The sequence below is a fragment of the Barbus barbus genome (assembly GCF_936440315.1).
Source record: "Barbus barbus genome assembly, chromosome: 40".
Classification (NCBI taxonomy): Eukaryota; Metazoa; Chordata; class Actinopteri; order Cypriniformes; family Cyprinidae; genus Barbus; species Barbus barbus.
The window spans coordinates 15,368,373-15,382,895 of NC_136718.1; the positions used below are offsets into that span (position 1 = coordinate 15,368,373).

General features: G+C 36.0%; 1 protein-coding gene across 1 annotated transcript; it reads right to left on the reverse strand.

Moving 5' to 3' along the window:
• Window positions 1-250: 250 nt before the first annotated feature.
• Window positions 251-13,672, reverse strand: LOC306859538 (adenosine deaminase-like). Its single transcript, XM_079400600.1, has 11 exons — window positions 13,230-13,672; window positions 9,868-9,929; window positions 8,762-8,884; window positions 5,974-6,117; window positions 5,698-5,813; window positions 4,370-4,494; window positions 3,751-3,822; window positions 3,303-3,404; window positions 2,569-2,636; window positions 1,602-1,731; window positions 251-1,512 (listed from the first exon to the last, which is right to left on the reverse strand). The coding sequence occupies exons 1-11, from the start codon at window positions 13,269-13,271 to the stop codon at window positions 1,408-1,410; spliced, it is 1,089 nt and encodes a 362-aa protein (XP_079256726.1). The 5' UTR covers window positions 13,272-13,672; the 3' UTR covers window positions 251-1,407.
• Window positions 13,673-14,523: the final 851 nt, after the last annotated feature.

The following is a 14,523-nucleotide window of genomic DNA, read 5'->3' on the forward strand; positions in this document are numbered from 1 at the left end:
TATTGCTCCATTATTTTTCTGTGTAAACATGCACTTAGTAGATGGGTGTGTAAAAACTCAGTTTATTTACCTTGAGCTCTGCGGTTTGGAACGTAATATAATGCGTGAGATGATGCAAAGGAGAACGGAACGATCGATAACCCTGAAAAGCAAGCCGCGAAGGGGAATGCGTTCTATGTGAACTTAATGTGCAAAACAGGTGGCTTAGTAAAAAAGACGAACACTAATAAAAATGTTATTGTAATTGATGTAAAGTCTTCAGAGGTCTTTTTATTTAATTAATTTTTTTTACTACAATTAATAATTGAGACGCAATATGGCGCCAGTTGCGTTTGTATGAAACGAGAGACACTAATTTCAGACATTAATGGCACTATTCTCAGTTAGGCTATGCGAATCAGCGGACTGATATAAATTGTAAACAACAGAGAAAATGAGACGCTATTAATTAAAACACAAACTTTTTTTTTTTTTTTTTTGTCATAAACAGGCCAAGAATCACACAAAATTTCAGATGCAGAAGTATTTGTATTGATAGTTTACACAGTGACAAGCTCTCAGTCCCTTCTTCCCACAGCATTTATAGTCCGTATGCTTTCCTATGCAGTTCAAACTATACAACACAAAATGTAAAACCTGACACAATTATCTTTGACTAGGCCGATTAACTCCAAACCTGAGTTATATGGACAGTCTTTTGGTAAATACCCTCTGAGGTTGGAACAAAAGAACGACAAAATTTAAAGGGGTTTTGCACAGCATTTCATCATCAAACATCTAATAGGCCTAATAACTTTAATATTAATAGTCAACGCTCACCCAAAGGTTTGTATACAATATACATTAGATGAGCACCAGATATAAGATCATGTTTTGGATTTATAAATTATTGCCATTTGTAAAATTGTAGAATACAGCTGAGGTACCAATTAATTTTATTCTCACAGCACCTTTCACATTGTACAGCTTAACATTCTTCATATAAAGACTTCTTTTTTCTTTATTACATGTATGGTCATATTCTGTGCGTATATTGAGAAGAGCATAAAGTATAGTGACTTAGACTTGAGTAAATATGAAATAAGACCAATATTTCATGTTTAGGCAACAGATATTACAATACTTGTAAAAATGTCCAAGTAGATAAAAGGCAACAGCATTTGGTCAAAACCAGTGTGCTGTAACAGTGGTCAATGAAATATAAATGACATGTAACATTTATTTTACTAAAGTAGAAAGTTGGAGGTTTTTATGTATGGCCTTTATTTCTTTTGTGTAAAATATTTGCTGAGAAATGTGTGTATGAGTTCTCCAGTTTCAAGGAATCAGGATCCACAATCATGTGAGAGAAGGCAAAGGTCCTGAAAGGCTCTGCTCGCTGCATACTTGTTTATAACAGTACTGAGCTCAAAAGCCTGTTTTATTCAGCATGCCATAGGCCTCGTAGAGTTGTTCAAGGAGCTCCTCTTTCTCCTTCGCAGGAAGAAAGCAGGACTTGGCTGCATTTATATTCTGTGAAAACAGAAGCAGACAGGATAATTCAAGTCACTTTTTCCATGACCAGAGTCCATTAGAGAGCCTGCTTTGGCAAATTGTCTCACCAGTCTCTTGAAGTCCTCTTCGGTGAAATCCATGTATTTCTGCACCACCTGGTAGTCTGAGTTCAAGGTGGAATTGAAGATGGTGGGGTCATCTGTATTTAAGGAGTAGTTAGCTTTGTCCTTCTTGAATCTGAAACGCACAACAAGACTTTTCAAACTTGAACTAGTCAACTCTGGATCATTTTAAACCCCTGTGTTAAACATTCCCTTTGATTTTGGCCACCTTTGCCACCTATACTGCCAAAATGGCAAGAAACATTGCACAAGTTTGGCAACGTAAAATAGGCTGTAACCAGGCACTAAGACGGCTTCTAAATTACAAATATGGGGAACGCACTCTCTTGTGTACTTGCATACAACATTTAGCAGAAGCAAAATATTTTAAATATGGATATTTTTCTTACAAAAATGCATTGATTCGCTTCAGGAGGCATTTATTAACCCCTCGGAGCTGTGTGGAGCCCTTTTTATGATGGATGGACGCAATTTATTGGACTTCTATTGGCCGTTCACTGCCATTATGAAGCTTGGAGGAGCCAGGATATTTTTTAATATAACTCCGGTTGCGTTCACATACACCTAGGATGGCTTAAGGGTGAGCAAATTTTCATTTTTGGGTGAACTATCCCTTTAAGTGCAGTATGAAAAGCCCAATGTAAATTGTCCATTTTAATTCTATAATGTGCCATATTTCTAAGTGAAACATGATAGGCATTGAGGAAAAATGCACAGTAGTACTTTATTTGATCCTTCACGAACGAATTGGTGAAATGCAACAGAAGTCAGACTGAATGGAAGTTTACCAAGTAGTGCTAAAATAGCTATTTGGCTGTTTGTTCATATTATCTAATAGCCTAACTGATGGTAATGGAAAAGTGGAATAACTTGCACCATTAAATTGTTCACAGTAAGACCAGGAACATGCATTAAAAAAGTAAACAAGTGAAGTAAATAAACCTATTCTTACGTGATGAGAGGATGTTTAGTGAAGTCTCGGTCACAGCCTCCTGTCAGTCTGCTAGAGACAGGACAGATCTAGAGAAAGACAACTAGTTTAGTGACACTAAACACTGTGTAGAGTAATAACCTCCTTTAAACATCTCATATATACTCTGGTAGCGAAAATATAAATATTAGCAAACTGAGAGACTGTCCAGTGACCCATTTATTAACTCAGCTATTTTTAAACTGTCCACCAGAGGGCAGCACGAGATTGTTTTAGGAAAGCTTCCACTCAGTGTTCCTCAGTCCCGTTTCTGTCTCAATACAAATTGTATGCATCTCATTAATCTGACATAATCTCATAAACTATGAGCCGTTACATAAGAAAGATATCAGTGAAATAAGAGCTCATAATGTAAGCAGTAATGTCTGGTTATCTGTGACAATTTCTTTTCAAAGATAAACATAAGTTAGTTAAAAGTCATTAAAAATGGCTCCTATAAGTGAAATTAGTTCTGATAGAAGCTTTATCATCGTTGTTTTCAGATGCAGTTTTGTTATGGACCCTAATATTGAGTCGGTACTGTATGTGAGCACTTTAACCAAGATAAAGGTCTGGTGCAACATGCAGATATACATGATGCATTGTCAAGTCATCCACGATAATGGCATTTTTATCTGACTAATGATGTAAATGTAAGTGGGTGTGTATCTCGAAGTGATTTCTGTAACCGTCAGGAAGCTGCCATCCCGTCTTACCTCAAAATGCATGTTTTGTTGGAGAAGTCGTTTATACAGAGTTTGATCTGCAGGGGTGTGGTATCCATGTCCAATGCGTTCTGCTTTCAGAACTTCCACAGCCTGCAAAGGGAGGGAACATTATGGAAAGAGTTGGCACATAGTTTCAGATCCGAGGGTGTTTTCTTGTGGAGTGACATTTTGAAAAATGAGCTGAGCGGTTGTGGTGTTTTCTAAAATATCTGCCTTTTAAGATTTAGTACTTAGATTTAGAAGGAAATGTACTTCACAGACCGAATTTCCTCACAGAATAACTAGCTAAAACCAGACTCAGCAGTGTTACACAATCTTACATCTGTACAACAAATAGCAGATGGTGAACCGTTATGTTTTCATGAGAAGCACATTTTGAGTGGTTGTGTTCTTGCTGAATACATAAGAAATGCTTAGCAAAAGAGGAAACTCATACCTCCTTCACCACACTGGCAGGGCCCGCTTCTCCTGCATGCACTGTTCTGTGCACCTCACTTCTGACGGCTTCCTGTTAAAAACAAAACCATGAACCCACAGCTAGAAAAAAGCAAGCAGTCTCCAAACACAGCATCTTACAAACACTATGTTTGTAAGATTCAGTTTAGATCACGGGATGATAAGGAACTTGTTTTGTTTCAGGATCTCAGCTGCAGCTCTTAGCACGTGAATGGTATAAACAGATGTTTCTGTGTCAGTGTTATGTAAATGATGGATTATACAAGAGTTTCCAAGTCAACGAAGTACAGTTAAATCTCTATAAGTTTTAAATACATCAACTAATCAAACTGTTTTACTGTGATGTTAGACTTAATAGAGGTAATTCACTATCAGGGAATTCAGGGGAAAAATGTGATGTTGATAAGACAATTATCATGTTTGTTCTGTCAAATTCTGTGAATCCTGTTTCATAACAGAAAATAACATAATAAAGATGAGTTTCATTTAGATGGTCCACAGAAAAAAATGCAGCCAGAGATGTTTTTCTGGTTTCCCATGCTGAAAACATTTTGCAAACACAGCTCATATGGACTGTGTGTGTGTGTGTGTTTTCTTACCTCAAATGCTTTCTTGTGTCCTGGGTACGACTCACAGTTCAGGGATTCATCTCCTGCTAGGTCTATTGCCACAACTCCATCTTTACGATACTTTTTACACAGCTCAACTACGTCCATAGACCAATCTACAGCAAAAATAAGAATTCGTTTGTAACAGTCAATGATTTGAGTGTATTATAATTTCCTCATATGATATATGCTGCATATATATGTATATATATATTAGTACTGTCAAACGATTAATCACATCCAAAATAAATGTTTTTGTTTACATAATATATCTATGTGTGCTGTGTATATTTATTATGTATATATAAATACACTCAAAGCATGTATATATTTCAGAAAAATGTTGTTTATATATTAAATATATTTATGAATATAAATATAGACATGCAAATACATGTAAATATTTTCAAACTATATACTGTATGTGCGTGTATTTATATATACATAATAAATATACACAGAAGACACAATATAATATTCAAACATGGAGAGCCTCTGCTCATCTTTACTTCTGAAAACTCTGCCTCTCTAGGACATCCCTTATAGCTAATCGTGTTACAGACCTGATGTCAATTAACATTGCTAGATGTTTTCCCAGCTGAATCTTTTAAAAATTTCTTGCTTTTTCAACCCTTTGTTGTCCCCGTGCCATCTTTTTTGAGACCTGTAGCAGGCATCAAATTTGAAATGAGCTCATTTAGTGGATAAAAGTGTAAAATTTCTCAGTTTAAACATTTGTTGTGTTCTCGATGTTCTATTGTGAATAAAATATTGGCTCATGTGATTTGAAAGTCTTTTTCATTTAATTCAAATTTTAAAAATGTCCCAACATTTCCTGAAATTGGGTTGTATAGCAGTTATTTTAAATTGTAATGATATTTCACATTATTAGTGTTTTTTGTGTATTTTGATCAAATAAAAGTGAGCAACAGATACTTTCCAAAAAAAAAAAAAATCTTATAACCCCAAACCTTTGAACGGTAATGTACATGACAGATCTCTTCAGTTTCAAAGGTTACATGAATAGTGTCTCTATTTACAACAAAACACATTACACATGAATCACAAAGGCTTCCAAATTCACTACAGCATTTCCAAATAGTCCATCTTGACTGAATTTAAGATGGGAACAAAAAATTCTGAGCCAATCTACAGGGGGTTCAGCTAGTGCCGTGATTATTGAACACCATTTGGACATAAGCTTACAGCGGCTGCGGATGAATGGGTTTTTAATGAAGGATGACAGTGAGGTTGCCTCTCAAACACACAACACACTTCGTTGGGAATGGAGGGGTGGAACAGAGGTGAGAGGGAATTACCTGGCATGTGACGCATGCAGCACAGAATGGACCTGACTTTGGTTTTGAAGGCCTTCTCTCCCTCTTTGAACCCCTGGTTCACCAGGTCCACCACGTCATCGGGAGTGATGTCTCCTCTGGGAGGAAGAGGGGAGGACAGGCAAGAACAAAGACGAGAACAGAACAGGGTTATTGTGCAAGAGAAAATGTAAACCAGCATGATTGTTGTAACATAAGAACAATAAACAATACATGGCATAATACAGCTTTTGATTAGAGCAAATATGGTACACATACGGTTTTTGGTCCCAAGGAAGAGGATCCACTCCCTTGTTGGCCAGCAGATGAGGGCTGTATCTGGCTTCAACATAGATTACTCCCTCTTCGGCCTTTGTCTCTACAAACTCATAAGCTATTCTCTTGATGGCCTCTCTGTCCCCTCTGCAGATGGAACATGAACAGATAAGACACCATTACAGCCCCACCCCTACCCCAATAGCCCCTTGCCAACTTCAAGACCTAGAGTCTTTAAGAAACAGACACACACATACACATATATACATATGAATATGTGTGTATGTATGTATATATATATATATATATATATATATATGTGAAGTTTATTTGCAAAAACACATAACCCATTTTTTTTTTTCATTTTCAAAAATCGATTTTTTTGTTTAAAATATATATATAGTATACACACATACACATATATACACACATACACATATATACATATGAATATGTGTGTATGTATGTATATATATATATATATATATATATATATATATATATATGTGAAGTTTATTTGCAAAAACACATAACCCATTTTTTTTTTTCATTTTCAAAAATCTATTTTTTTGTTTAAGAAGTTTATTTGCAAAAACACATAACCCATTTTTTTTTTTCATTTTCAAAAATCTATTTTTTTGTTTAAAATATATATATAGTATACACACATGCCAAGAATGTTCTTTTTTTAACTTGTACTTTTCTAAGAAATGTAGTATTGCAATACTTCTCATGTTACTGCTGAATTGTCCTTTGAATTGCTTCTTTAAAATTTCCTCACTTGTATGTTGCTTTTGCTAAAAGCATCTTCTAAATGAATAAATGTAAATGAGGTTATTTTATTTATATTTATATATACTACATTAAAAAGCACTTTTGTCCCAAAAAAGAAAATAATTTATTAATGTGTGCAAGATAGTATTTTATTGTGTAATGTAGAAATAGAAATATTCTGTAACATTATAAATGTTTTTACTCTCACTTTTGATCAATTTAATGCAGCCCTGCTCTCTCTCTCTCTCTCTCTCTCTCTCTCTCTCTCTCTATATATATATATTATACACACACACCCAATATATACAAATATACTACCCACATACAAACATTATATATATATATATATATATATATATGTGTGTGTGTGTGTGTGTGTGTAGTTAAAGTTGCCCAAACCTTCAAACATCATCATAAAACATCATCTGCATCATCTAAGAATATTCAAACAGATTGAAGTAGGCTATAAATGCTTGAGTTGTTTTATGATGTCATAAAAATTATATCATTGATGACTTCATTTATGGACAGAGGTAGCACATGCTTCAGAGAGATGTTTTGTGAATGATTGAATTAACTGAATGTACTAGACGTTACTTTCACTTGCACACTCATAGCAGCCGCCTTTATTGCATAACCATGCACTTATTCCAAGAACACCCACAGCTGGAGCAAGATACCAAAGGCCATAATCTTTTTTACAGATCAGTAACACTTATGCTATGATACTTATTTTAAACAGCTCACTTGCACTTTTTTTTTAAATTCCCTCTCCGAGTCACATTATGCTTTAAAGTGCTAAATAAAAGGGCTATTTGATTGTAATAACAAAGCATGCTTTCAGGTTACACCACATGACATGCATTGAGCCTGTCTACAGCACTGGACAATAAAGAGCCTAGTGGGTGCCAAAAACAGCTAGCGAGTTCCCCATGTTGTTGTGACACTTTTAAAGCTTCTGAGGACTAGAGGTTCATTTTCAATGAAGCATGTCAGCTGCCGGCCCACAAATCTAGCAGCTGCACTGCTTTTAAGGTCTTCATGTCAAAAGTGGAAACGTGTAGAAACTGCCTCATTATCTGACTCTTGTTTAGAGGACTGTGTGCAAGGGCAACAGAAAAGCCTGTGCAGAGGTTATATGTCCGTTGCTATAGCGACACATCATGAAGGTGTGACATGAGCTGCATGTAAAGATATCTGCAGGACATCAGAAAGGATTCCATGCCCTTGAGGGTGTATCCACCACTAGCGATATGGTGAGACTCTCTTATTAACCACTTGAGCAATGCTTCAGATTTGTCTTAAAATCAATTGAATTTATAATATACTTCCATGTGGTGAAGGGTGCAACAGGACAGAGTGGCCTAGAATCATCTGATTCATGAGGATTTTCTCAGATTGAAAGAGATCTAAAAATATATTATGATATCATACACTCTTTAAAAAAAAGGTACAATTGTCACTGCGCAAAGCTTTACTTTGTATATTATTCATCCCTAATTAGTACCTTAAAGGTACATACAGTCTCAGTTTCTAAACTGTACATATTAGTTCCTAAATGGTAGATTTTAGTATGAAATATTTGAAAGGGCATTGCACCGGTGATAACTTTTGTACCTTTTTATTGTAACTTTCAAACTGTCAAAAAAGAGCAATTATTGAACCAGAACTCAATATCATAAGATTTTTATGAAGTGGCGATTTAGTATGAATTCATACAATGTTATTTGTATGAAAACTAATGATTATTATAAAATCAACAAGCATGAAGGTCCACACATAAACCTAATCGTCAGTGGCAGATTGTACGAAAAGGTAAAAAAAGATCCTACAAATTCACCAAAACGTAAACTTTCTGTTCAGAAACCTTTTTTCTACGAGGGGAGAATAGTCCTGAGAAACTAAAATGTAACTGTTGTTGGTGCAAAAAATTAGGCTTCCATGCAATCTTCAAGCAAATCAGCAACACAACTTATTTACAGCCAGCAGCAGATCTTTTCTCGGCACAACTACTTACGCAATGGCATGCATGTAGTGATCGAACTTGCCAAGGAATTCTCTGAGTGTGGCAGGCTCATGCATTATAACCAGGTCTCTCATTTCCTCCTCGCCATTCGCAGGTAGAGTGATTCCCCGCCGCCTGAGAAACAGTTACACCAGAGGTCACTGGTTAGTTTGAAAATTTTAATGGAAAGACCACAGAATTGCCTAAAATTAGATCATAATGTCTGTAATTTACCCAAGAACACATGGTGCTGTTGATTTATTATAAAAAAAAATGTTTTGAAGCTTATCTGATAACTTTGATTAGCCGAAGAATGACAAAATCTTTCATTCTCAGCCAAAAACAGATCACAATTTCATTATTGACCACAGGGTGTCAAAATTAATCATTGTATAAATCCATAAAATCATTGTAAGTAGATCATATTTGATGTTAGAGCTGCAGTGAAGGTGAAATTAGCAGTTAATATACTGACTTTGTTTCTTTGGCCTCAGAAGGCTCAAAATGTAACATACAAATGCAATATAAAATGATATTAAATAATGAATATACTCAATATTATTATAAATGCTTACTATAAATATTAATATAATTACTAATTATATAAATAATTAAAATAATATTTCTGAATAAATAATATTTTTCATTTTTGGTAAACTTTTTAAGGAGCTTCTGAGTCACTTGGAAAGACATTTAAATGAATGGTTTTCAGTGTATTTATCACAGTATGTAACTGGAATCTTTTTGCACTATGCGCTGCTTTCCACAAAATCTCTCTTTAATCTGCACAACAATTTAATGTACAAAATATATATACAATTTTTTTTTTTATTTCTATCTTTTTGCACAATTTCATGTACAGTATATATGTAAAGTTCTTGTACTGTCTCAGTTTGTGTATGTCTAGGCAACTAGGTATAGTAGTTATAGTATATGTGTAGTCAGATGCTCTTTTTTTTTTTTCTCTTATACTTGCATTGTTGTATGTTTATCTTATGTTTAACTAGTATGTAGCACCGTGGTCCTGCGAGACACGACATTTCGTTACACTATATGTCCACACATGTAGCAGAATGACAATAAAGCTCAACTTGACTTGACTTGAATACGTCACTTACTTTGCTACTTCTACAATGGTCTTTATTCGAATAGCACCATCAAGATGCACATGTAGCTCAATCTGCAAAGAAAAAAGAACAGGAATAAAATACAACGCCCACTTTTTCACACCACTGAACCACGTGACAAATGCTACCATAGACACTTGATGGCACAGAGTAGAAGCACATCCATCAAAACTCTGAGCTCAGCTTTCAGCCTGATGTGTTCAGTAAGAGGAGTCTCCTTCCCGCACAGCTGCGAAATGCTCCTCGTGAAGTGCATCTAGAATGTGGAATGCACGAGTGGGTGAAACAAGTTTAGTGGAAAGGCCAGAGATGCCAGTGAGAGCTGTGAGAAAATTGAATGTAATGGCTCCAATCTACTGAAACGTATTGAGAGTTGTCCTGACAGATGACCAAATTAAATTGTGACCCCACTTCACCAGCAGCTGTGAAACAAACAGCAAGGAGCATAGAGACAAACCATAAAGAGAAACCCATTAAGTCTTGTCTGTTAGAGAATGAAAAAACCCTTCATGTGGCGTCAACTGCTCTCATAGTATGTTTAATCACTGACTAAACCATTTGGTTTGTGCCTTCTTTTTTTACATATAATTTGGGTACAAAAGAATGCACTTGGGTACAAAATGACTTGTTTTCAGGTTTTAGTCTATAAAAATCTGTCATCTCAGCAGCACTCTATTTCAGAATGCAAACTCCTCTCCATCATACAATAACAAAGTGTGAGCATGCAAAAATAGGAACTATATCTCATCATCAGTAGCTGTTCGCTTCATTCCCGCTGAAAATGTTTGTTAACGGAATATTATCATCAGCTATAATGAAGACTGGCGATAGCTTAATATTCTTTTAATTATTATACTGTTGATAAAAATATGATGGGTAACAGAAGAATGTTTCACAATGTTTTAAAGAGGAACATTAGAAAAACAAATAATCCAATTGTAATCAAAATAATACGATTGCACAACGCAAGCTAAATTACATGCTAGTGAGAAGGGGAATTCTTTGTAAATGACTCGTGTTGTGAATACTCTCTTTCGATAACAAGTCAAAACATGGACATAAAGCATAAAGAGCTCACAGCATTTGCTTACAATGGTATACTAATTACAATGCTATTTCAGGAGATTTACACAATTGTTTTTTAGTGAGTAACTAGAGACCAATTTTAGGGAGATGGAAAGTTTACAGGAAATTCTCAAGAGAAAAAGGGAACATGGGATCATTGTGCACGTGTGCAAAGAGCTGTACCACATCTTTGGCCAAACTACTCTGCACAACAACCTAAGTAATGGCTGTTCAGTGCATCATATTTCCTTCATGCTCTCAACACAGAAGATAAAGACACTTTCAAAAGGAACAGACCCTCAAAAGTACGATAGGAATCAGATACTGAAAGAAGTCAACACTGATTAAGCAGTGAGATCTCCAGAGGCCAGTCGGACACGAGAAAGGACGCTGCAGAGTATTAAGTCCCTTCCCCCACCCCCAGAGGAAAATGTGGTGTGCAAGCAGCCTTTTATATCAAATGATATCAATACCTTCAGCCCAGTTCAATGACAGAAATGCCCACGCTTTGTAAAGGCTTTACTTGAGGCGCCTGGTAAATCTACGTAATTGCAAAGCACTCAAAGCAAACTGGGGTTGATACAGGACAATAAAACTATTCTTTACATTCTTTTGCAGCACAAAAACCAAATGTGAAGTACTCAATCACAATAAAAAGCAGACTAAAGTGAGGCCTTGGAGTGTAATAACATTTAAAACAGACATCTGCTTGTAAACCATTTTATATCAAACATGCCTGAATAATTCAATCCATTTTCAGGATTATTAAAACCATTTTTGGTACGACACTGTGTCTTTGGCAGAACTAAACAAGGATGATGTAACTTCTAGTGCTTTCAATTCATTGGTCTTTAGCTCTCAATTTCTCAGATCAGGCCCAGTGAGACTACTTTCTTCAAGCACTCTCTGCATGGGTGTTCTTGCAGTCCACTTAATTATTAAATAAACAACTCACTGAATATAAAAGTTCCCAAAGTTATGCATTCACTACGTACAATATTATGACCAATACATTTGCATGCTCTACCACGGCTGTTTCCCCTGCCAGCATGTAAGCCACTTGTGCTCAAATATCAAAAGGAAGACATTCAAGTGGAAAAACTGTCTTGTCTGTACAAGCCTAAGCTGCCACCCTCTTCATACTTGATTCAAATGTGCATTGCAAACAACTACTGTAGTTGGTCTAATATTAATGTCACTGGCTAATATGGTGGGGTTGAATATGCATGGACTGCATGTTGCTTAAATATTTATAAGGCTGACTTGCTTGCAACTGCTCACATTATGGAATCAGATGTTATGAAAAACAAGAAATGTAACCTTTCTGTATTGTTTCACTGTGAATAATCATGTAATCATTAGATGTGGAACAAAGTCCTGGGTGGCTGATAAAACATGGAAGTTACTGCCTGTTAAGTTATATGAAGGGTGTGATTTAGTCAAGGAATGGTAAATTGTTTACCGCCTACAATGATTGTTGCTCTTTGTTAGGACTGTTACAAATCACCATAATTGCCCTCTTAAACACAAATTAAACAACAGAGTAGTGCCTTTTGAATGTGTTTACAATGAGGAATCCAAAGAGAATGCTGTACTTTACTATGGTAGCCTCTTACACTATACTGCCGACAATCGTAGATTCACACCGTAATTATTATGTAATTATCAAAGAAACTTTAAGAAAGGTATCGCATAACCTGACGTCAGCCCTCCAGCTGCACATGATCAGTGTAATACATGAGCAGAGTACAGGGAAGGCATTGTATCGACTGTCTCATATGGGTTATTGACACTTCCACAAATGATGTGCTTATCAGCATGTTTCTTGTATCGGTCCTTCAAGATAACTTCTGCTTGCTCAGTCAGTACAATAACTCCAAAGGGCAAATACATTGTATATCCCTGCAAGGCCAAGTGTGAACATTATCCTGGAGTGTTCTCTCCTTTGCCATAAATCAGCATGTTCCTTTTGATGCATCAGCCGCAATGGCAAGATGTTTTTGATTGTTTTTTATTAATATGTTTCAGTAATTTTAAGGTTGTGTTTCTTCTCCTTATGTAACTTTATTAAACATTTTTTACACCTTTAACATTAAGTCTCCTCCTCCTCCTTATTAAGCATAAAATGGCTTTAGGTCTTAATAGATATCTACATTCATCTTGACAATGGTTGCATTTTAATGTGTGCTGGCTATGCTGTATTATCAATTTATTAAAACAGCATTCAACCCCGAATGTATAGCCATTATTTGAATAATAACAACATTAACAGTAATGACACTACTAACCTTAGGTTTATCAAATACTGGTTTTCCATTCTTTTCTGCCATTGTCTTCACTCGAAGTGTAAATCTGTCTGATAAAACTTGAACACGCGCTCTCCGGAACTCAAGCGGCGAACTTCAGCTTCCTCATGCGCGTTACTATTATACACTCCAACCCCGGCGCGGACAAAGAACACGCCTTATGAACAGATAATATGAGCTGTGAACCCCGCCTCTACAACATCAGCGTACAATACGCCAACTAAACAGGGCTGAACACAACAGAGCGACAACAATAACCGAGCAAAACTGACAAGCGCACCTGATCTACCGAAGAGATTAAACCGGAATCCTATTAGAAGCTTTTTAGAAGCACAGTAATGGCACATGTACACTACTAGCGAGCGAAGCGTTCTATTTGCGTCGCGTCGCGCGTGCAGCTTGGTTTAAGCAATGTTTACTGAGCTAATAAAACATTTTGCGTTCATTAACTAAAAAAGGTTCGGTTAATGGCTAGTTTAGGTCAGTTTGTGACATACAAAGAAGAGTCCGGTCAGTATCACTTTGTTTCTGTTACGTAACTACACTGGGAGTTACTTTTTAGGAGGGTTGAATAACTCATGTTTAAATGCAAAGTTGTCGTTACATAGCCTACTTAAAGAAGACCCAGGTAACCGTAAAACCGTGAGAAATGCTGAAAATCAGAAATGTTACAAACTGAAAATGTTTATGGCTCGATTGTGTGGCGGTTTTGTCAACAATATATGAAAGAAACTGAAAAATAAATGAATCTCGAGTGGATATCAGCACCAGGACAACGTTTAAGATATTTTTGCTTCAGAACCACGATTTCATTTAATAATTATATTTCTATTATTGTCATTTGTTGTTAAGGATGATTCATCTCCGAATTGGGGCTACATGGCTTACAGTAGTTGGCCACTAGATGTCAGCATAACGCCATAAGTGTATTCATGTGTGTAGTGGAGCTGGACCATACTCAGATAGTGTCGCCTGTATGCCTGAATATGCATAACGTGATTAGGAAATGATTGGTTGATAAGAATGTTATTTTCGAAAAGCTGACACCTCTAGTGCATCATGTTCATAAAATGGCAACGGCATACATTATGCACATCTCTCATTAAACTAAGAATGTTTTCATGACATGTTCATTCATTTGTTGAATGCTTGAATGCACCACTGAGAATTTTTGCCAGATGTGTGTACTTGAACTGAACACACCATAAACCATGTACAAAATGACTTGCTAAATAAGAGACATTTCCAATAGCATGCAACATAACAGTTACTGCAT